At 40.8% G+C, this 24,160-nt stretch overlaps 2 protein-coding genes across 3 annotated transcripts in view; both read right to left on the reverse strand.

Annotated features, from left to right (window-relative positions):
* Nucleotides 1-14,051, reverse strand: part of LOC106561424 (diphosphoinositol polyphosphate phosphohydrolase 3-beta) — a 37,637-nt gene extending 23,586 nt beyond the window's left edge. Inside the window, exon 1 of the mRNA XM_014125387.2 lies at nt 13,617-14,051. Coding sequence (XP_013980862.1) covers nt 13,617-13,715 — 99 coding nt within the window. The 5' untranslated portion in view covers nt 13,716-14,051. The remainder of the gene's footprint in view (nt 1-13,616) is intronic.
* A 650-nt stretch (nt 14,052-14,701) lies between these two features.
* On the reverse strand, nt 14,702-23,844 carry ube2n (ubiquitin-conjugating enzyme E2N). Of its 2 annotated transcripts, none has more exons than XM_045687168.1 (4): nt 23,611-23,703; nt 18,870-19,116; nt 16,668-16,808; nt 14,702-16,076 (listed from the first exon to the last, which is right to left on the reverse strand). In XM_045687168.1, the coding sequence occupies exons 2-4, from the start codon at nt 19,099-19,101 to the stop codon at nt 16,030-16,032; spliced, it is 420 nt and encodes a 139-aa protein (XP_045543124.1). In that variant the 5' UTR covers nt 19,102-19,116; nt 23,611-23,703; the 3' UTR covers nt 14,702-16,029.
* Nucleotides 23,845-24,160: the final 316 nt, after the last annotated feature.

The following is a 24,160-nucleotide window of genomic DNA, read 5'->3' on the forward strand; positions in this document are numbered from 1 at the left end:
GTGATTGGTTCAGATTTGGTCTGGTCACCAATCATGGACGTCTATGTTTGGGCCAAATCAAGGCCAGTCCGGACCAAAACTCAATGTCTGTGGACGTTGAAATCAAGGCCGGTCCAGACCGACCCAAAAAATGTCCTCTGTGGACGTTAAAATCAAGGCCAGGGTGGACTGACCAAATTTTAACTACTTTTCAAATGTCCATGGATGTCTGGTGTCGGTCGGTGCTGATGCTGTTTACAGTAAATGGAAAAAGATGGGGCTCATGAGTAGGTGTTAGTAAGATATAGGTAACATTAACTAGAGAGAGAGAGAGACAGAGACAACAGAAACAAAACAGTTATGAGTTGAACATAACAGTGTGCCAGTGGATGGGAGGACATTAGCAGGTGACCCAGCTGTGGTTTGTAACCACTATAATTTCCCATTGTAGCCTATTCAATTGCAGTAATTCTGTTTCATTTTGGGTATTTTTTTTTTTTTTTTACTAGAACACATTCTCAATTACAGCAACAAACTGGGGAATAGTTACAGGGGCGAGGAGGGGGGATGAATGAGCCAATTGGAAGCTGGGGATGATTAGATGGCCATGATAGCGTAAGGGACAGATTGGAAATTTAGCCAGGACACCGGGGTTAACACCCCTACTCTTACGTTAAGTGCCATGGGATCTTTAGTGACCACAGAGAGTCAAGACACCCGTTTAACGTTCCATCCGAAAAACTGAAAATGTCCCCAATCACTGCCTTGGGGCATTGGGATACTATTAAAATAAAATAAAATTGTTACCGATTTGGTAACAGAATTGCGAATTTGAATCACTTAATAATTCATAAACAAAAATGTATATCAGTAAAAACACAAACTAATTGGTAGGTCTACCTTAGAAAATATCTTAAAGATGTGAGGTTTTCGTAATGGAATTACAAGGCAATGTTTCTTACATTTACAGAAGGCAAAAAAAAATAATCAAAAACGAAATAATAATGTTGATATTAGTTGGCAGGGGTCTTTACTTCAACATTATTGTGTTTTGATTTATTTCTAATACCTTTTGAGACTTTTTTCTGGTAGATATTTTCCAAGATCTCTTTTCCATCTGTTTGACCAGAAATCAAATCCATTACATATGCTGACTTTTTAAGATGGAAAATTGTTAAAAATGCATCTATGCCCTTCATTTCCCAAAAATAAAGACTCTTAGCTTTAATTTGACACCAAATTTGATATGCTCCTATGAATTTCACATGTTGGTGCTCATGTGTCCTTTTACATGGAAATGGCCCATGGCATTTAACCAGATGGCTGAGTCAGACGGCAGCAGGGTACAGGGGATGAGAATCTACCCACTGTCTTTTGCAAAGGGAGGGTATATTACTGGACACTTTCAGTTTACCAGTAAACTACCAGAATGTTGGCAACTTTCAAGGATTTTATGTTATCTATCACATCTAGTGGAACTTTGGGGTACTTCAGATTAGCACATGTAAACTATATGAAATAATAGAATAAGATGATTTTAAAATAAAAACTGAATGACAAAGCTGTAAAACATTATCCTAAACATAAACAATCCATTTAGAGAATACCATTGGTGTTTAATATGAGGGTTTCAGCATGGCGTCAAACTGGTGGAAGTTGTGAAAAAAGTCAACAGTTGGAAGAGTTGCAGAGTTAATTGAAAATAATGCCATTGTTGATTAGATGCTTTTTTTCATTCATTAAGCTATTTTCTCTTGAACCATATGGTCTATCTACTACAAAGTCATAGACAATGAATTCTATATATGATTTTTTGTTTCTCTTTTCAGTTATTCAAGTATAAATAACCAAAAGTTAGGGTATATTGACATAGATTTTCAGTTAATTACCAAAATGACTTGGGTACCTGGGCTCTGAGGTACCAGCGGCAGAAGCATCCTCACAGGACCCTGTTCAACAGGTATCTATTTTGACAGAGAAGTGATGGTAAAACCATAGACATAATCAGGGAAGTGTTCTGTGCATGTTTGTCCTTTTCAGTGATGCCCAAGGTTAGTTAGTAAAGTATCAACTTGTCTTGTGTTGCTATACGTCCAAGTCTCGTTCAGCTCTCAGAACAAACATGAGAAAGCCAGAATTCGAGATTTAGTCTACAACAAAATACGAGTTAACAGTTATCAAGTAAAAAAAAGGGGCTGCCTTTACAATCAATGTCTGCATTGTGATAAAGATTTATAATCTTAAATGAACAATCCACTCATCAGTTCACTGTTGATACAGTCCTAAAATATTTTGCATGTCAGCAATTACGTTTTTCAAGATATAGGACTTTCAAAAAGCAAATTGTAACTTGCCACATCCTCATGATGATGTCTTGCATTTTGCATCCTCATGATGATGTGGAAAGTTACAATTTGCTTTGACATGCAAAACATTTGAAAGAAATACCAAAATATAGTTTTTGAGTGGATTATTCCTTTAAGGGAAACATACCAACAAGTCTATGTTTAAAAACTGACCAGAGACAAGCAAAGGGACAGAGACAGGGTACCCCTCTGGTGCCTCAGTCCCATGACCTTCAACCCCATCTGGCATCACACTGACTCACATAAGAGGGCCACGTGTGGATGCCTCCCAGATCCCACCAGGTCATTCCAGCTCAAAAAGCACAAGAAAGAGGATTTTGACACCCACCATCTCAGATTGTTCTGAAATTGTTTCTGTAGTTAGTAACAGATACGATTAGCATTCCATAAACATTATTTGGTTGAAATATAATTTGATCTCTGAGAAATTAAGTTAATTGATTGCACCCAAATTGACCATTTTAATTGATATGATTCAAATAATATTAAATAAATATAGTACTCAACATCTGATTTCTTCCTACCAATGAGTAAGACATGAAGAATCAAAAAACATAGGGAATCAAAGCCAACCACAGACAGCCAGACTATTTTATCCATGTTGCTTGTCTCTTGTGTTTATAAATAGATCACAACATTTCCTTTGCATCTTCGGGTAGAAAACCGATAGATTTGGCTCATTAAGAAAATACATTGTGTGGTCATCCTCACAATTCAAGCCAGCCCTCCAGGAAAGCAATTCAGTTTGTCCTTCTCTCTGCAACCTTATGCTTCAGCCCAACTCTCCTTGAATAGTCCAACAAGTGGCTGCTCTCTGCAATTCTCATATCAATACTTTTCCTACAAGCTCAAAACTTTGTTAGAGAAATGGGCTAGGGACTAAAATGTTGTGACAATCCTAATAAATAATGAATTGCACAGCAGTCTTACCCAACACAACTCAATACTAATACAATTGCAAAACTGTAGTGTGTGTTTGGAACTTTTACCATCGAAGACCATTAGAGACAATAACATTGAAACCATTAGAGAACTGCTGTAGCCTAATAGTTTGGTTGTTCACCAGGAAGAGTGTAACAGTAACTACTAATCCAGACCTTTTTTAACGGGAATAAACTACACACAAAGGTGCCTTGTCCTGGGCACAAATTAAGAGTAAAAGAAGGACAACCTGATTTGCTTTCCCTGAGGGCTGGCTTGAACTGTGAGGATGACCACACAATGTATTTTCATCACAAGCCAAATCTATTGGTTTTCTACCCAAAGTTGCAAAGGAAATGTTATGATCTATTTAATAAACACAAGAGCCCAGAAAAAATGATGAGTGTGACGGTATTTATTTTATTTATCCGTTATTTTACCAGGTAAGTTGACTTAGAACACGTTCTCATTTACAGCAATGACCTGGGGAATAGTTACAGAGGAGAGGAGGGGGATGAATGAACCAATTGTAAACTGGGGATTATTAGGTGACCATGATGTATGAGGGCCAGATTGGGAATTTAGCCAGGACACCGGGGTTATTACCCCTACTCTTACGACAAGTGACATGGGATCTTTAATGACCTCAGAGAGTCAGGACACCCATTTAACGTCCCATCCGAAAGACGGCACCCTACACAGGGCAGTGTCTCTGCCCTGATGCATTGGGATATTTTTAAGACCAGAGGAAAGAGTGCCTCCTACTGGCCCTCCAACACCACTTCCAGCAGCATCTGGTCTCCCATCCAGGGACTGACCAGGACCAATCCTGCTTAGCTTCAGGTATAGCAGGACCAGCAGCATCTAGTGGTCAACCAGATTCACAGGGAATACATTACATAGTATGGAGAATTAAAACTCCAAGTCGCAGCTTCATACTACTTGTCAAACATAAAAAACTGATACTAGCGGTTAAGAGCATTGGGCCAGTAAACGAAAGATCGCTGGTTTGAATCCCCAAGCTGACCAGGTGAAAAATCTGTCTTTGTGCCCTTAGCAGAGCGTCTGCTAAACTGTAAAATTCAGTCTGTATACTGGTTGTTGGATGTGGGACGGCATGGGGTGTGGGGGGTCCGTGGATGGCTTTTGACCATGTCTTACTCATTAGTAGGAAGAAGTTTGGTCCAAATCTGACGTTGGGTACTATATTTATTGAATATTATCTGAATCCTATAAATTAAAATGTCCAATTTGGGTGCAATAAATTAGCTTCATGTTTCAGAAATGCCATTCTTACCTGTTTCTAGCTACATTAACTATTTTATAACAATCTGAGATGGTGGGTGTCATGGCTTGCTGAAATGACATGGAATGACTCCACCATATGTGAGCTCACAGAGCACATGGATCCTCTGGCTCCTGCATCCCCCCCAGCCCCTAGTCAGCCTCTGTCATCAAGAACTGATTTAACATCAACTTTACTGACTGTTGTAGACCATTGTCCAGAACTAATGAATTACCAACTAAACAATAAAATCAAGGACCCAGGACAGGAGCAGTTGCTAAAAGTATTGTACTACCTGCACGAATATTTAGCAAAAAGTGGGGCTGGGCTTGGGAGATTCTGAAGAGGACTGGCTAATGATAATGCCTGACCTCTAAGATAATGTTGCTGAAAGTCACCCCAGAGTTGCACAAAATTGAGAATGAGTCATTTGGAAAATAACACCATTATGGTTTGAAATGCTGTAGATTGGCTATTGATAACTTTACACAGTTTAACATGACCTCGTCATTTCTATCCCTAGATAACCATAGAATAACCCTCCATTCGAATTACAAGGAGCTATCATGTGACCAAAATAGACCCAGTGAACCTTGGACAGATGAAATTGTGAATTAGCAAACTATAAAATGACAACCTAAAGGATCATAAGGAGTTGCTGTTTATAGGCCGGGATTATTGAAATAAATACTTATCGTGCAACAGGATGTGGGACACTACCTTTCAGAATTGGCCACAGAAACTGAGGTTTCACCCACACTAACTCTGTATAAACCCAGAGCCCAAGGTGTTTGCTGGAACATTGGCGGCAGCACACTCTCTCACACACACACACACACACACACACACACACACACACACACACACACACACACACACACACACACACACACACACACACACACACACACACACACACACACACACACACACACACACACACACACACACACACACACACACAGCAAAAGTACTGGATCAGCAGTTGCCTTTCTGCATGAAAACCACAACAGCTTAGCAGAGCAGCTGAATGACCAGTCCTGATCCAATCCACACCGGTGTGAAGGCCTTGTTGTCACAAGGTTTCAGTGGTTTCGTTTCACAGTTGTTTCACTTGAACTGAAACAATGGTAAGTGCATCATTCAGCCTGGCTTAACCAAGCTACCTACTTATGGTAAAAGAGCTCAATTAAGCACGGTGATTTCATTTGCTTTTCCTCCTGATAGTCAAATGGTATGCATCTTTGATTACAACAAAACTGTCTCTGTCTTTTAAAGAAGTGTAAAATCCTTTCTGTGGGGAAGGCTACACATCTAATGCCCCCATATCTGAATGAAAATGGCTCCTCAGATGCATGCTCTCAGAGAATAGAGATCTATGCCACTAAGGAGGAATTTCCTGTGTTCACACATCTTCATTGTATTAATGTGAGTAATACATGTATACACTGTCACCCTGCCAACTTACAGACACGTTGCAGCTAAGGTTTGAAGCGCAGCTATAGTTGAAGTGATACTTTGGGATTTTGGCAATGAGGCACTTTATCTACTTCCCCAGATGAACTAGTGGATACCATTTGTATGTCTCTGTATCCAGTATGAAGGTAGTTAGAGGTAGTCTCAAGAGCCAATACAAGTGTTAGCGCAATGGCTGGAAGTCTATGGGTATCTGCTCCTTAAAAGTAAGGAGAGGAACAGAGAGAGAGAGCGAGTGAGTAAGTGTGTGTGTGTGTGTGTGTGTGTGTGTGTGTGTGTGTGTGTGTGTGTGTGTGTGTGTGTGTGTGTGTGTGTGTGTGTGTGTGTGTGTGTGTGTGTGTGTGTGTGTGTGTATCAGAGAGAAAGAGCGAAAGAGAGGAGGTGGGTAAGGGAATCTGACAGGGGACAGCTAGTGCCTCTGCCACAGCGTTTCTATAAATTGCAGCTGACAGGTTACTGGGTATTTAGCACAGTGTAACACTCATCCCTTGGCCCTCCTGGCTCTCCCAATCAAATGTAGGCCTGACAGACAGAGTCTTGTCCCCAGGCAGAGTAGTCATGATCCAAGATGCTCCCTTTCTTACCACTTCAGTCCCATGTTAAGTCCTAAACAGTGTGTGTGTGTGTGTGTGTGTGTGTGTGTGTGTGTGTGTGTGTGTGTGTACTGCGTACATACAGTACAGTACAGGCTGCCTTTGTGTTTTGTGGTGCCTCAGCATAGACATCACATTAACACGTGTGGTGTCACTCACATGGTATCGACCCTGCACAATATAACCAAAACAGCTGAAGCCTAGAGGGAACAGTATTAAATAGCCAACACCACCCTGACTGACTGCAAATACATTATTTCATAATGGGCCAGTGTTTATAGACAGAGGTAGGCTATCATATCATATTTTGAAGGCAAGTGATTATAGCTTGTTACCAATGCAATGAAACAGGACAAATCGCATACCAGCTTCAGAATGCAATTACAGTAGGTAGGCTTATTTGTTCCTCAACGGTCTAAAAAGGTGGTCAAATATATGCCAAAATAACATAGCCTAAGTCTGACCCTGTTTCCAAATGGGTACAGCTGTTTTTGTTTATTAAACCCTGCCCTGAGTAAGCATGGCTTACACATGTCAATGAAACTTATGTTGACAAAGAAATGTATAAGTCTAGATGGCATCAAAGCATGCATTACTCTCTCTCTCTCTCCGTATCAATGGAAATAACGTGACTCTGATGTGGTAAAGAGGCCAATGGAACGCAGACCATGGGCGACAGAAGGAGGACGCCGGATTGGAACACAGTCAACAAATCTGATTTAACAAAGTGGATATTTGTCGAATCTGTCATGATTGTAACAGGCCCACAATGTGCTTACTAAAGTCCGATTTGGATATATTTGGCTGTTTTCACTGCATAACATTTAGAAGTTATCCCTTTTCAGATTTAGAAGAAGCGACTGCTAAATGCTAACTCCCGTTCGGATAAGCTGGTAGCATAGCCAGAAAACATAAATCGGTGGTGGTAGTCAAAGTTGTTTTTAACTGCAATGCAGTGGATTGGTGACGATGATATTAACATGTATTTGGGTTGGCATCCATACAAGCATTATACTCAGTTTTTTACCACAACATAGAGTGAAATACACATATATACAATAGCCTAAATGTAGGCACATTTTGCTGGGGGGCAATGAGGAGATTCAGGATGTTTTCCCCACGCAACGCCATGGGAAGTAGGGGTGCAGCACCCCAGACAAATCGGAATAAAAAATATATATATATTTTAAAAAAATAGTAGAAAAAAAATATTCACAAAAGTAGTGCATTGGGCCTTTACTACTCCGGTATTAGCGGCCCATACAGCGTCTGAAGCTCAGGGAGAAATGTTTTTCTTTTGAAGGTTTAATAAAACCTTCATTCAGCCAAGAAATCAATTTTTACAGGGTCCTGACCAATTGTGCTATTTTGTGTGTTTTCTTGCGCTGATCTTAACTTGTTTTGTACATAATGTTTCCTTCTGGACATCAGAACAGCAATCATTAACCTGGATTTTGATGTGATTTCTACTTCAATGAGTCGGCAGCAAAGGACATACTGCTCATCCCAGACCAGGCCCAAATCCCCAACACTCGAGGAAATACCTGACAAGACTACATCGGAGAGTGGATAAACCGCCTCTACCTTCCGTTCTAATAGCAAACGTGTAATCCAGCGTTTCCCAAGCTCAGTTCTGGGGACCCCAAGTGGTAGACGTTTTGGTTTTTGCCCTAGCGCCTAACAGCTAATTCAAATAATCAAAGCATGATCATGAATTCATTATTTGAATAAGCTGTGTAGTGCTAGGACAAAAAACAAAACGTGCACCGCTTGGGGTCCCCAGAAACGAGTTTAGGAAACACTGGAATAAACTGGACGAGCTCCGTTCGAGACTAACCTATCAAAGTGATTTGAAGAACTGCAATATACTATGTTTCTCAGAGTTATGGCTAAACAAGGACTTTGAAAATATAAATCTAGCTGTTTTTTCTATCCATCAGCAGGACAGAACGGTAGTGGTGGGTACACTCAAGGGGGATGGTGTGTTTCTCTTTGTTAACAACAGCGGGTGCACAATCTCTAATATTAAGGAAGTCTTGAGGTTCTGATCGCCTAAGTTAGAATACCTCATGATAAGCTGTAAACCATACTATTTACCAGGAGAGTTTATCTGGAGTTTATCTCCACATACAGAGATGCACACAAAGCTCTCCCTCGCCTTCCATTAGTCAAATCTGACCATAACTCTATCCTCCTGATTCCTGCTTACAAGCAAAAACTCAAAACAGGAAGTACCAGTGACACGCTCAATACGGAAGTGGTCAGATGAAAGGGATGCTAAGCTACAGGACTGTTTTGCTAGCACAGACTGGAATCTGCTCTGAGATTTATCCGATGGCATTGAGGAGTTTACCACATCAGTCACTGGCTTCATTAATATGTGCATCGATGACGTCACCCCGACATTGACCATACGTACTTGTCCCAACCAGAAGCCATACAGGCAACATCCGCACTGAGCTAAAGGCTAGAGCTGCTGCTTTCAAGGAGCGGGACACTAATCCGGACCCTTATTATAAATCCCGCTACGCCCTCCAACAGGCAAAGCGTCAATACACGACTGAGATGGAATACTACTACACTGGCTCTGAAGCTTGTTGCATGTGGCAGGACTTGCAAACTATCACAGATTACAAAGGGAAACCCAGCTGCGAGCTGCCCAATGACGTGAGCCTACCAGATGAGCTACAGTGCCTTCAGAAAGTATTCACACCCCTTTTTGTTGTGTTACAGCCCAAATTTTAAATTGATTACATTTAGACTTTTTGTCACTTGTCTACACACAATACCTAATAATGTCAAAGTGGAATTATGTTTTTCGAAATGTTTGAAAAATGAATAAAAAATTAAATGCTGAAATGTCTTGAGTCAATAAGTATTCAACCCTAGTAGAAAGAGAAGGAAGGGAAGCGCTACTAAGGTACACAATAGTAAATGTTGGTAGACAGAAGGTGCTCTTTGGTAAAAGGGTTGAGTTGGTCTTCAAAAAGAAAGGAGGACCAAGGCACTCTTCCTATAATAGATTAAAATGCCTTTATTAGTATGGCATGTTCAATAGAAACAATGTTTTTAAAAATCCGACGCGTTTCGGCTGCATGGCCTTCGTCAGGGAGTACAAAGAAATAATACAAAGTATTAAGTATTCAACCCTTTTGTTATGGCAAGCCTAGATAAGTTCAGGAGTAAAAATGTGCTTTACAAGTCACATAATAAGTTGCATGGACTCGCTGGGTGTAATAATAGTGTTTAGCATGAGTTTTGAATGACTACCACATCTCTACCGAACACAATTCTCTGTATGGTCCCTCAGTTAAGCAGTGCATTTCAAACACAGATTCAAACACAAAGATCAAGGAGGTTTTCCAATGCCTCATAAAGAAGGGCACCTATTGGTAGATGGGTAAAATAAAAAAAAGCAGACATTGAATACTCCCAGGGGTGTGAATTCTTATATAAATGAGATATTTCTGAATTTCATTGTCAATAAATTTGCAAGAATTTCTAAAAACATGTTTTCACCTTGCCATTATGTGGTATTGTGTGTAGATTTTCTAATCAATTTTGAATTCAGGCTGTAACACAAAATGTGGAATAAATCAAGGGGTATGAATACTTTCTGAAGGCACTGTAAATTAGAGGTCGACCGATTAATCGGAATGGCCGATTTCAAGTTTTCCTAACAATCGGTATTTTTGGCCACCGATTTGCAGATAAAAAAATATATATATATTTATTTTTTTACACCTTTATTTAACTAGGCAAGTCAGATTAAGAACACATTCTTATTTTCAATGACGGCCTAGGAACGGGGGTTAACTGCCTTGTTCAGGGGGGATTCGGGGATTCGTTTTTGCAACCTTCCGGTTACTAGTCCAACGCTCTAACCACCTGCATTACATTGCACTCCATGAGGAGCCTGCATGGCAGGCTGACTACCTGTTATGCGAGGGCAGCAAGAAGCCAAGGTAAGTTGCTAGCTAGCATTAAACTTATGTTATAAAAAACGATCAATCTTAACATAATCACTAGTTAACTACACATGGTTGATGATATTACTAGTTTATCTAACGTGTCCTGCGTTGCATATAATCGATGCGGTGCCTGTTCATTTCTCATCGAATCACAGCCTACTTCGACAAACGGGTGATGATTTAACAAGCGCATTTGCGAAAAAAGCACTATCGTTGCACCAATGTACCTAACCATAAACATCAATGCCTTTCTTTAAAATCAATACACAAGTATATATTTTTAAACCTCCATATTTAGTTAATATTGCCTGCTAACATGAATTTGTGTCACTTCTCTAGCATTCCGTGCAAGCAGTCAGGGTATATACAACAGTTTGGGCCGCCTGGCTCATTGCGGACTGTGTGAAGTCCATTAATCCTAACAAAGGCCGTAATTAATTTGCCAGAATTGTACATAATTATGATATAACATTGAAGGTTGTGCAATGTAACAGGAATATTTAGACTTAGGGATGCCACCCATTAGATAAAATACGGAACGGTTCCGTATTTCACTGAAATAAACGTTTTGTTTTCGAAATGATAGTTTCCGGATTCGACCATATTAATGACCAAAGGCTCGTATTTCTGTGTGTTATTATGTTATAATTAAGTCTATGATTTGATATTTGATAGAGCAGTCTGACTGAGCAATGCTAGGCAGCAGCAGGCTCGTAAGCATTCATTCAAACAGCACTTTCGAGCGTTTTGCCAGCAGCTCTTCGCAATTCTTCAAGCATTGCGCTGTTTATGACTTCAAGCCTATCAACTCCCAAGATTAGGCTGGTGTAACCGATGTGAAATGGCTAGCTAGTTAGCGGGTGCGCGCTAATAGCGTTTCAAATGTCACTCGCTCTGTGACTTGGGAGTAGTTGTTCCCCTTGCTCTACATGGGTAACGCTGCTTCGAGGGTGGCTGTTGTCGATGTGTTCCTGGTTCGAGCCCAGGTAGGAGCGAGGAGAGGGACGGAAGCTATACTGTTACACTAGCAATACTAAAGTGCCTATAAGAACATGCATTAGTCAAAGGTATATGAAATACAAATCGTATAGGGAGAAATAGTCCTATAATTCCTATAATAACTACAACCTAAAACTTCTTACCTGGGAATATTGAAGACTCATGTTAAAAGGAACCACCAGCTTTCATATGTTCTCATATTCTGAGCAAGGAACTTAAACGTTAGCTTTTTTACATGGCACATATTGCACTTTTACTTTCTTCTCCAACACTTTGTTTTTGCATTATTTAAACCAAATTGAACATGTTTCATTATTTATTTGAGGCTAAATTGATAGTATTTATGTATTATATTAAGTTAAAATAAGTGTTCATTCAGTATTGTTGTAATTGTCATTATAAAAAAAAAATAATAATAAATAAATAAATAAAAAAAATCGGCCGATTAATCGGTATCGTTTTTTTGGGCCCGCCAATAAATCGGTATCGGCGCTGAAAAAGCATAATCGGTCGACCTCTACTGTAAATGCCTTCAATGCTTGCTTCGAGGCAAGCAACACTGAACACTGCATGAGAGCACCAGCTGTTCCTGACGACTGTGATCACTCTCTCTGTAGCCGATGTAAGGCTTTTAAACAGGTTTGTAAACGGATTTCCAGGATGCTTACTCAGAGCATGTGCTGACCTGACATTTTCAACCTCTCCCTGACCTAGTCTGTAATACCTACGACGATGAGACAGCCTATAGGTAGGTGGTCAGAGACTTGGTAGTGTGGTGCCAGGACAACCTCAGAAAGACAGGACATGGACTACTTGAAACGCAGGGCCGAGCACGCCCCCATTCACATCGACAGAGCAGGTCGAGAGCTTCAAGTTCCTCAGTGTCCACATCACTAAGGACCTATCGTGGTCCAAACACTCCAAAAGTCGTGAAAAGAGGGCACGAAAATACCTCTTCCCCCTCAGGAGGCTGAAAAAAATTTGGCGTGGGCCTACAGATCCTCAAAAAGGTATACAGCTGCACCATTGAGAGCATCTTGACTGGCAGCATCACCACTTGGTAAGGCAACTGCTTAGCATCCGACCGTAAGGTGCTACAGAGCATAGAGCGTTCAACCTAGTACATCACTGGGGCCGAGCTCCCTGCCATCCAGGACCTCTATACCAGGCGATGTCAGAAGGCCATAAAAATTGTCAAAGACTCCAGCCACCCAAGTCATAGCCTGTTCTCTCTGCTATCATATGGCAAACGGTACCAGAGCGCCAAGTCTGGGAACAAAAGGCTCCTGTACAGCTTCTACCCCCAAGCCATAAATCTGCATTACAGTTAATCAAATGGCTACCCAGACTATTTGCAATGAACCCCTTTTGTTTTGTTGCACTGACTATGCACACTCACGGTACACTACACACACACACACACACTCTCTCTCCATATATACTGCTGCTACTCTGTTTATTATCTATCCTGATTGCCTAGTCACTTTTACCCCAATTATCTCAACACTAAACTACCTCGTACTGCAGATTGACTCGGTACAGGTACTCCTTGAAAGGGCTCGTAAGTAAGCATTTCACCGTAATCTACACCTGTTGTATTCGGCGCATGTGAGAAATATTTGATTTGATTTAGGAATTTGTCACAGAGGTAGACAAAATCCATTTAAATGTTAAGTCTTCTACTGAGGGTTTTCTGGGGATTTCAATACAATATCTGGTTGATTATAAAGAGAGTGTTTAAGGAACTTGGTTAAATAGGCCGTGTTCTTGTGATGAGTAAGTCATGTGAATATCTATCCCATATCTAACCAATCATCTCGAGTCTCAGCCTGGGACTCCCTAAAGCTACGCCACTTAGATACAAGTGACTTTTCGTAGCAGGTTTGGAGAGCATTTTCGCTAACCGTAATTTAATGTTCCTAACCTGCTACGTTCATTATCCTAACCTGCCGAGTAGGTTCTAAAGTTATACGAAAAGACGTAGCTGTCTCGGAAGTGTCGTGATTTTAGTGAGTCCCATCCATACCTCGTCCTCTTTTTCATTCTTGAAGCATAAACATGCCGCTCGTCTCTTAAAACCTTCACCATCATAAGTCCTCGTCTGGTTGGGCTTAAACTTCATCATATATTCCCAATATTCTGCAATCTTCGTGCTCCAAGGAAATACGAAAGGTGGTGTGAATGGGGATCTAACCAGATCAAGTCAAGTGCCTTTACTAGGCCAAGAAAGCAACAAGAAACCACGCACACAATATCTCCAAAGAAATCTTCAGGCAATCCAATTTAAACGTTATTCATCTATTCGCATACAAGCATCGCATATCCCGGAGTGTTGTCTGCCTAACATGCTGGCTGGTTGCCGTTGTCAACACACATATTCCCTATGCCAAACCACTGTGGTCCGCGAGCACCGCAACCTGCTGACCTCCGTACTGCGCCGTGTCCACCTATCAGCGTCATGCTACGATTAGATGTGGTTAATTCCATATAACAATGTGATGACTCATATTTGTCCCTTTAAAATGTCAAAGAAAAACCAAAAGTTGCAAAGCCGTTATTGTGCATAGAGTTGTATGGTTTGTTTATCTTTGGTTTTTGTCTTGAATACATTTTAAAATGACACATCTCAGCATCACTGTTACCATGGAATTGTACATTTCAATAACTAGTATCAACCTTAACGTTACATTGCTGTCCTCTGGTGGTAAGTCGAATAACGAGCCACCTTCCCTGTTATACAATAATTCTAAGTGTCCCTGCTGTTTTGGATGAGGGAATATGTACAGAAAAATATAAATATTTTGTAGAAAATGTTATTTGTATCACCATGAGGTGGCTGACTTATCAATAGAAGAATAGACTAATACATTCAGTAATTGTCAAAAAATCTAGGACCAGAGTGAAGATTAAGACTGGCAATAAGCAAGGGCTCCTCTTCTTTCTGAATTCACCCGAGGGCAGTCATCATTCAACATCAATGTTCAGCAGTCATGCTTCACTGTTGAATCTGACCTATGTTGAGTTCAATGTATTCAATTCAACAATAGAATTGAGGATATACCGTAAGTCCTAGCCTGCCATCCTTACTTCCTCAAAAAACAAAGGCACACATTTTCTTATTAAATCAACAGATTTTATTTACAGAAAAAAAAATGCAGGTGGACTGTTTTCAAACCATTTGGAGAACAGGAAAACATGCCTCCCCCCAGTTCAATAGAAATAATGAATTTACAAACAGTGAATTGAATACAGACTTTTCAAACCAAATACCAATATTGACAGTTGAGACAAAAGCCTTCATTGATCTCTTGGAGTGTGTTCCTGCGATTCCCCCATTACCCCTAACTACCTACCCTTACCTCCCCCCCAACCTCCTCGAGCAAAATCCCCCCTAACACACACTGCAGAACTTACAACTCATTACACTTTTCTGAAATTAATGCCATGGGAAGGAAGTAAACCGTTGTGTCTTGTAGCATTAGATTGTGACAAACAGGAAGAACAAGAAGCTAAAAGAGCCATGTAGCCCGAGGGTCATTTGGAGTAGTAAAGCGATGTCAGGAAAACATCCATATCAAATAAAAGGAGAGACGAGAAAAACAATGTATTCCTAAAACAGAAGAAAGTTATGGAATTTCTGTCCCGCCACCCCTATCCCACTCCCTACTGCCCTCCCTCCGCCACAAGCCTACGTTAGGGTCTCTACACGGACAGCGGTTGCAACAGTTAAACGTGATGATGGTGGCAGGCTCAGATTCATTGTTTAGTCGTTATATCATTACTTTGTATTTCATGTTAAAGTGGTTTAGCAGGCGCTATGTTGATTTTGTTTTGTGGCTTGGCCTTCAACAGGGTAATGAGTCCAACAATAGCCTGTCTCAAAGGGTGTGTCTACTACATGGGGCTAATCAGCAGATTTCAATAAACAACCAGCATCACAAGAGAAAACAAAGTTAAAAGAAAAGTTTTTTTAAAGTTTGGCCATCTTGGACAAGAACCCCCACTGTCTCCCTCCAACCCACCCCCTCCGAAAAAAACATGGGACAAACACTTCGTTTTTTTTAAATTTTCTGTACGAAGCTAGTTAAAAGCAGAAGTTGGCGGTTTCCTCCCAAATCAATGGAAAAAGAAAGCCAGGTGGTGAGTTAGATCTCAACCCTGGCTGCCCATGCATCTGAACAGTAGTGAGTTAGGACAAAGACGACAAGTTACGGTTTTTCTCTTATGTGCATTTAAAATCACCAATTTACTTGTCTTTTTCCTCTTTTTTAATATATTCCTTAAATGTTTATTTTATTATAATAATACCTTTTTTTCCCTCCAAGACGGTGTCCTTTAAATGCAAATGAAGTAGGAAGAAGAAGAGGTCTTGGCAGAAATAAGGAGTGTGTTCTCACACCGACTTCCCGCTCGGTTTCTTTCAGCTTGTTTTACGTTTTCTACACTTCTATGTTGTTTTGAGCGTAAAGCCTGGTCCATGTCCGGGCTGCAACACAAAATAAGGAAGAGAGATGAAGTCAGAAAGCAAGACTAGGTCCATTATAGTCTGTTCTAAAAAAAGACATGCTTTGGTGACTGGTGAGAGTTAGTTCATTATTAGTCTTCTGGTAGAATCCTTGAGGCTTCAAGTTAACTTTGTCACATTTGTACTTGCTTTGCATGATAGGCTACAGAGTGAAAAAGCTACAATATAACAATTAAATGTTTATCAAAGGAAGTTATGACTTTATTAGATGTAGCATCTATAGTTACCAGCAAGATAAAGCATCTTCAACAATATGATTCAGTGTTGGATTGGCTGAATGGTAGCCTACATTTAGAGACTGAAGTACAATTGTAACAAGGTTGTGTTCATTAGGCACCACACAATAAAAGGGACAGAAACGGGAAGGAGTGCACTGCTCAGAGCCAGAAAAGGCTATACGGATACTACTGGCCTGTAAAACTATATTTCATTTCAGAACTGGTTAAAATTAGGTTATGGTAAGGGTCAGCTTTAGAATTTAGTTAGTTGTTTTGCAGGTCATGAGTGTCCTTATAGACTCTCCCCTCTGAGCCGGGTTTCATCTAGACTTACCCGTCTCTATGGCTTGAGCTTCATTGGACTTCCACTGCTCCGCAACATCATTCGCTAGAGGATCATCAGGGTTGGGAGCACTTAGTAATGCCTGGATTGATAGCAGGACTGTACGGATCTGCAAGGCTGGAGACCATTTATCTGTGAAGAGATTTGATGAAAACAAAAAAGGACAAAACAAGGGGGAGAAAGTGAGGGATGAAGGAAGGAGGAAAAAGGGGGAACGAGGGAGGCAGAAGGAGAGAGGTTTGAGCAATGTTTCTATTTTGAGTGACGTGGCAGTGAATAGGCAGTTAGTGGCATGTCGCAGCAATGGGGAGATGCGGCTTGAGTGAGAGGTCAAAAGTGTAATCAGAGGCCCTTGATATTTTGAGCGAGATTAAAAAGGCAAATCCCTCATAGTGCTCGCAGGCCAAACATGATTCTAACGCAGTGGGGATATGGCAGGAAACAATGCCCAGGCCTGTCCCACTAACAAGCCTGAACTTACTGATGTGTATGACAGAGAAACAGAGCAGGTGCAGCAATGTGACAGACAGTTAATGCGGTCTCATATCCCCAGTATCTGTTCAGTCACCTGGATTGTACATAAATCATTTTGATGATAAAACAGGCCAAATATTAGGGCTGGGAATTGCCAGGGACCTCAGGATACGATATTATCATGATACTTTGGAACTGACGTTCCATGTTTCAGATGTCTGCTGCAGAGGGAGCCATGAGAACACATTTTTATCAGTCACAGAAATAAAAAAACTGCTGAAAACAAATTGTCTCCCTATTTCAAAAGAAGGAGAACAAGCTATGAAGGGAAATAATATCCTGATATTTAACTATCGATCCTCCCCCCAATAGCAAATATATCGTGATATTTCCAGAAAGGTAGACGTACCTAAATGTCAGACCTAGAATCAGATAATGTTGGTTGCCACTATTTTAAAAAAGGAGCCATTTTTATTTCTCAATCTCAACTCGTAAAGCGCGCCTCCCATTCGGATGCATATGCTATAGCCTGCCTACCATTGACTATCAGCGGGTCACCCACCACTTTGCAATGTGAGCTTGAGGCATTAAAATGGTTTGAAACCTGAACGTTTTACTTCAATTCAAATAATGTCTTATCTTGCTTCAAAGTAGCCTTATCAAAATCCATCCATAGAAGTTAATTATTTTATAAAGACTGCCATTAACCAGCCCTTCTCTCCAGTTCTATTGGTTTTCATATCAACTTTCTTTCATTGTCCAGAAGCCAAAGGCACAATCCTAGTCATATTTGCAACCCATCATAGTAGTTGCTATTAGAGTCCCCCTCTTTCTAAGTTTCTAACGGAGCTGTTCATCTCTGTCACATATGGAACTGCTCACATTAGGTGCGCTGTTTAGAACTGTGTTTTCTGCAAATTACATTTAGCCAAATGTTTGAGAATGACATTTTATTAGCTGCTTCATTACAGAAGTTGCATGTTCAATAATAGGCTATAGCCTTTTGACTGTAAGACGATTGGCTTGCTAACATTGCATGTTTCCATTAAGCTCTTCATGAAAAATGTCAGGTCCTTGTATGCATAAATAACGTTAGTATCAGAGAGGAAGAGTCAAAGTGAGAGGTTTCACTCTCACAAAATCTGTCTAAAATAAGTCCAATGCAATTCTATGGGCTTATTTTGGGCCTAAGTTTGTCGTCTGCTTTTCCCGCCTTGGGACGACTCCCATTGTTAGGGTGGAAACATAAGCATCTCGTCATTATATACAGATCTCTGATAGTATTTCCTGTTGGCCACCTCATTTTACTGTTAGATTATTTATTTTTTTACTGTTTATTGACTGGTTAATGAGTGTCAACTAGTCTGCAGCAAAATTGACAAAAATGTGCATCCCTAATCCCTTCCCAAACCTAACCGAAACTATTAGGGGTATGAAAGGAATATCTGACCCTGTATCAGCTGCACCTGCAACATCTACCTACTCAATATTTTCAATACTGACATAATTTGCTCCATTATCGCTAACAATCTAGGCCAAAATCTTCATTTTCAAGCAGCCATGTTGTACTGACAAATAAACCAGTTTTTTTTTAAACTCACCATGTTGAAATGCTCCCCATTAACTAACTAAACATGAAACAACGGTGAAACATAGAAAAATCACTTTGGATGCCGGGCTACCATGTTGGTGCAAAACAAAGAGTCAAGCGTTTCTTACCTTTCAAGATGTCTAGACATATTCTTCCCAGCTTGTCTACGTTAGGGTGGTATATTTTGGTCATAAAGCGTACTTTTGGAGCTGCCATGGGGTATTCCTCGGGGAGAAAGAGTTCAAGTTTAAACGTGCCGCCTTCGAAGGGCGAGTCCTGGGGCCCGGCGATGACCACATGGAAATAGCGGGCGTTCCCTTCGTCAGGCTCCGCCTTAATGCCTGGGACAGGCTCAGCCATCAAGCGCTGAGTTTCCTGACAAACAAACGACAGACATAGAAACAGGGTATACCTCTATGCAAATACAGACACACAATCACAGTGAGGAAAGGTACAGTGGCTGCGTTCTGATTCTCCACCCTTCTCCCAAAGTTTGTAATTGCATACTCCCTTCTAATGAGGAAACTCTCTCCAGCCAATGTCCTCTGTAGCTCAGTTGGTAGAGCATGGCACTTGCAACGCCAGAATAGTGAGTTTGATACCCAGGACTACACGTATGTAAAATATATGCACGACTGTTAATCGCTTAGGATAAAAGCACCTGAGAAATGGCATATATTATTATTCTTATATAATACTTATACCAGTCCAATGGTTGGAAATCCATGACAGGGAGAAGGGTAGGGAATCGGGACGTAGCCAGTGACAATGGTAAAGATGCAGAAAGACGGCGGCCCCCGTGTACTTAGAACAAATGCCTTGTTTGCTAAGTTCACCTTTTGTACACTGCTCTCCATTACTGTTTTGTTTATAGGCATTAGCACAGTATACATGATCCAAATTCTAGCTCCAAGACTGCAGCAATTTTAAAAATGAAAAAGTTAATTTACTGGCACATTGAACCATGTCGCACGCCGTAGTTTAAGAACACCGTGGGCAGTGCTAAAAACAATGACATATCTGATTCTTCCATCTTTATGCACCTTTGCCATTGTGTGATTTTGGAGTATTTGTCTCGACTAGAACAGAGAACTTAAGGTAGGCCTAGCCTATGTGAAAAGCAGCCTAAAGGCTCGGACACACCAATAGTGTTTGCCTGCCGAGAGTAATTAGCACCACTGAACAGAGTGCCGGCCGTATGAGAATGTCGGCAGCCAGACGTCAACAGTGCGCTAAGCGATCAGTTGACGAACGGGACATCCACTGTCCTTTACATGTCCTCCAAGAGGACAGATTGTCCCATGTCATTCCTGACACATGGCCCAGAGCCTGCCCTGACCCCTCTAGTAGCTCTTGAAAAGCATGCTGTTAACTGTGACAAATACCTCACTTTCACATAGCCTTGGCTTACTTTCAATATTTCAAAGGTTTCATTTTCCAGCAAGCGTACTGTAGTTGTCTTAGCATGTAGGCCACCTGCCACAATGTTCATTCTGTGCTTTCCCATTCGGAATCTATCAATCTAGTGGTGGTAACCATGGTTCAGTAGACAGTTTATGTTCCCTTGCTAACTCATACCTAACAATAGAAGAAAAATGGCACATTTTAGATTTACCCTCTTTATCAGCGTTAGTACTGATCAATCTTTCAAAGACATCGCCTACAGCCAAAAACATCTAGCCTAACAATTCTCCATCAAATGGATGGGAAACACACAAGCACCCTGTCCTGGGCCACGCCTCCAACTTGGCAGCAACCAGTGACTCACTACGCTTAGCCTAGTCGCTTACAAAGGAGACCTGTTGCCAAGAGGTGCATTGTGGTCTTCTCCTTTCTCTCTCACACACACATGGGTTGGGCGGTATCCAAATTGTCATACCGTTTCTGTAGCATACCGGTATTACCGGTAGTGCACACAAGGGGCGCTATCATTTAAAAAAAAAAAACATTTATTTTACACACAAAACAATTTAGGCAACAGGGATCTTGATCCAGGAGGGGATTGAATGTATGTCTCTGCTGTAACCAAAATCTTGAAATCTAGCCACTTAGCAAACCAAGTGCATGTAGCTGGAGATCATTTATTTGACATCTTAGATTTCTTTTAGTTCTACTTAACTTATTCAGTGGCATAGCACACACCCACGAAATACAGTATATCACCCAAGCCTGCCTGCACACACACACACACACACACACACACGTAGCTGGCTGCAATAGCACCTAAAGCAGAATATCAGGCAGCTGAGTCAGATTTCTCTCATTCTCTGCAATGTGCTAAGTGCTTTGAGGTGACAGAGTAATATTTATTATTATTAAGCACCAATACAGAAGACAAACAGGGAAAGACTACCTGTATTTGCCCCCCCCCCCCCAAAAAATGCTTATTTGGGTTTTCCATTACAAAACCGGCCCCAAAAAATGTTCCGTGGCGTGTCCTAAGGAATACGACCCAGGTGACAACTAGGGTTAACTTTCCCATCAACCACTGGAGCAGCAAGAGTACGTCATCAGACTATAGGCTGACTAGCTCATCGTGGCAGCCAAGTGTCCCGGACACAGGGCTGTGACCTGTAGAAACTCACACCCATCTCAATGTGATGGAGCAAAAGGAATCTGATACATCCTTATGGTATGCATGAGGCTGACTGGGTTACACACCTGAGCCAGAGAGGTGTGCAACAAGGGGCCACTGAAGGAATACTGCAGGTGCAGAAATAACAATGGACTTTTACAGGTCTAGGCCTATTCCTCTTCACTCGCCTATTTCTATTTTTCCAACAGCCTAAATGGAAGCCTAACACACCAATAACCATCTTTAGACACTTTCATTTCATGAGTTTATACTTAATATAAGTGCATAATCCTATAACAAAATCTTGAGCACTCTTCAGACAATAAATAGCCTCTCTCTACGATGATGATGCTACAGGTCAGGCTGAAGGACATCCCAGGTCAACAGAGCAATGTAGCTTAATAAATCAACTGTGTTAGCCTAGATCTATCTACAGGCAGCTTTGACAGACAGACAACTAATAGAGGGGGAAAAAATAGTTGCCTAGCAGCAGCCACTGTTCCTGCTGCTGTTTTTTATTTCCCCAAATGCAACTCGGGGCAAGATTCCTGAAATGTTTCAGATAACCCACAGACAAAAACACACAGTCCAAACACAGACAAGCGAGGGGCTCCAGGACTGGTCGCACGCTCATTGGGGCTCAGGGGCCAAGCTCACTGGGAACAGTTCCAAGAACTTCGCATTTTCCCACCACATCCAACCAATGTAACCATCATGTGTGTTCCCTCCCTTACTCACACACCCCCCGCGCGATTGTCCTTCTCTCTGTTAGCATAACAGCACTGATTCAATGACAAATCGCAATGACACCAGACATGAACTTGGGAATGGGAACCACAGCTCAACATTCCCTGTGTGGGGGACATTGTTTTTGTGGGAGGGGATCATGATTGAAATGTTGAAAAGAACCATAGGATAGAGGCCAACTAGTATAAACTTTTCTTGGAAGCCTGCAAATTTGACTAAGAAAGTCTATGTTTCATGGCTACTTTGAAGAATCTCAAATATAAAATATATTTTGATTTGTTTAACACTTTTTTGGTTACTACATGATTACATATGTGTTACTTCATAGTTTTGATGTCTTCACTATTATTCTAGAATGTAGGAAATAGTAAAAATAAAGAAAAACCCTGGAATGAGTAGGTGTGTCCAAACTTTTGACTGGTACGGCAGGTAGCCTAGTGGTTAGAGCGTTGGGTCAGTAACCGAAAGGTTGCTATATCAAATCCCTGAGCTGACAAGGTAAAAATCTGTCGGTGTGCCCCTGAATAAGGCAGTTAACCCACTGTTCCTAGGCCGTCATTGTAAATAAGAACTTGTTCTTAACTGACTTGCCTAGTTAAAAATATATATATACACCTTTATTTATTTTGAAACACTGTGTGTATATATATTTAAAATATTTTATCGACATGATTTTTAGGCTATATCGCCCAACAATAGTGTAGATGGGTGACGGAACAAAAATCTATTTAATCCATTTTAAATTCAGGCTGTAACAAGAAAATGGGGAATAAGTCAAGGGGTATGAATACTTTCTCTAGGCACTGTACTAGTATATCTAGGCTCATCACTTTCTTTAGTGTATGTCAAAATAAATGTTATATTGATTTCCCACTTTTCTTGTGTCAGCATAGTCGATGTCTGAAATATAATTATAATCCTTGTGTAGCTAGCTAAACAAAAACATTTGTGTCTTGGGCTATTGCCCTGACAGCTATCAAATGGGTGTGTCATGACTACCTAGCTTTCTAATCAGAGAAATTGTTGACTGGTAAGTGGAATCGAACTATCCATTTCAATGAAGCTCAGTTAAACTGAAATCCTGCTTATGCCCTGGCCCCCAAGTATGTACGCAGTTATCCGTGTCTCCTGCCCACTGCCTATAACTTCTTATGCTAGTTAGCTAACACAGGCCTTGCGGAAAATATCTGCCACAATGGTCATGTTTTGATTAGTAAATAGCCTGCTAAATTGACCCTTTAATAAAAGGTTAAAGTATATTTTTTTACTCATGGGCAATTTAGCCCAAAATAAAGATTTCAGCCATTTATATTGTGGCACAGTTAAGAGAATAGGCTGTTTAATTGATTGTTTATTCCTTGCAACACATTTACGGCTAGCTAGCCTATTTGGAATGGGTGGCTGGCTAACGGTTTAGCTAGCTAGTTATAGTGATTGCTAACGTTGTTTTGTCTATATGCTACATTCACCGTGTATAATGTATTAACGAATAAACAAACACCACATTTATCCGCCATTTTTAACAAGCATGGACGTATTTAACCCACCTTAAGATACTTATTCGGTTATGGAACAGGAACGAAACGGAAGTAGCTAACTTTGCAGCTAGTGCAAATGCAATCTAACTAATTTGCTAACAGTACAGAGCATTATCAGCATTAGCTCGTTTTATGAATCTGTCACACACAACAAAAAATATTCTGTCAAAATCACTGAATAATTACCTTAATAATCCTGCGGGGCAGTCCTGCCATCTTGTCTTTATTGCGGGGTTTAGCTGTAACCACAGATAGAACAATGAGACAGATATATTACCGGATGTATAAATGTGAAGCATCCGCTTGGCGTTTCCTCTCACTTCCACATTTGGTAGTGAGAGGAAGTCCAGTGGGAGAAGATGAACGCGATGGATTTTGGCCGATGAAACATTTGATCTCAATACAGTTTTCTGTTCTTAAAACAACATTTTGTAGATTTCACTCTTTGCCAAAGTTTTTTTTTAAATCGAGTTGTTTAGGACTGCAAAGGCAAATGTAGGTATTGCACACGCGCACTTCACATAGTAGGCGTTCCCTAACAGAAACACGCTAACGTTTA

The sequence above is a fragment of the Salmo salar genome, chromosome ssa10 (genome assembly GCF_905237065.1).
Source record: "Salmo salar chromosome ssa10, Ssal_v3.1, whole genome shotgun sequence".
NCBI lineage: Eukaryota > Metazoa > Chordata > Actinopteri > Salmoniformes > Salmonidae > Salmo > Salmo salar.

Excerpts from the sequence above, each read along its gene's own strand:
- ube2n (XM_045687168.1), bottom strand. The coding sequence starts at position 19,101 with ATGGCTGAGCCTGTCCCAGGCATTAAGGCGGAGCCTGACGAAGGGAAC. Across the intron at positions 16,809-18,869 it reads ATGTCTAGACATCTTGAAAG|ATAAATGGTCTCCAGCCTTG; the intron begins GTAAGAAACGCT and ends ATCTCTTCACAG. Across the intron at positions 16,077-16,667 it reads AGCTCAAGCCATAGAGACGG|CCCGGACATGGACCAGGCTT; the intron begins GTAAGTCTAGAT and ends TTTGTGTTGCAG.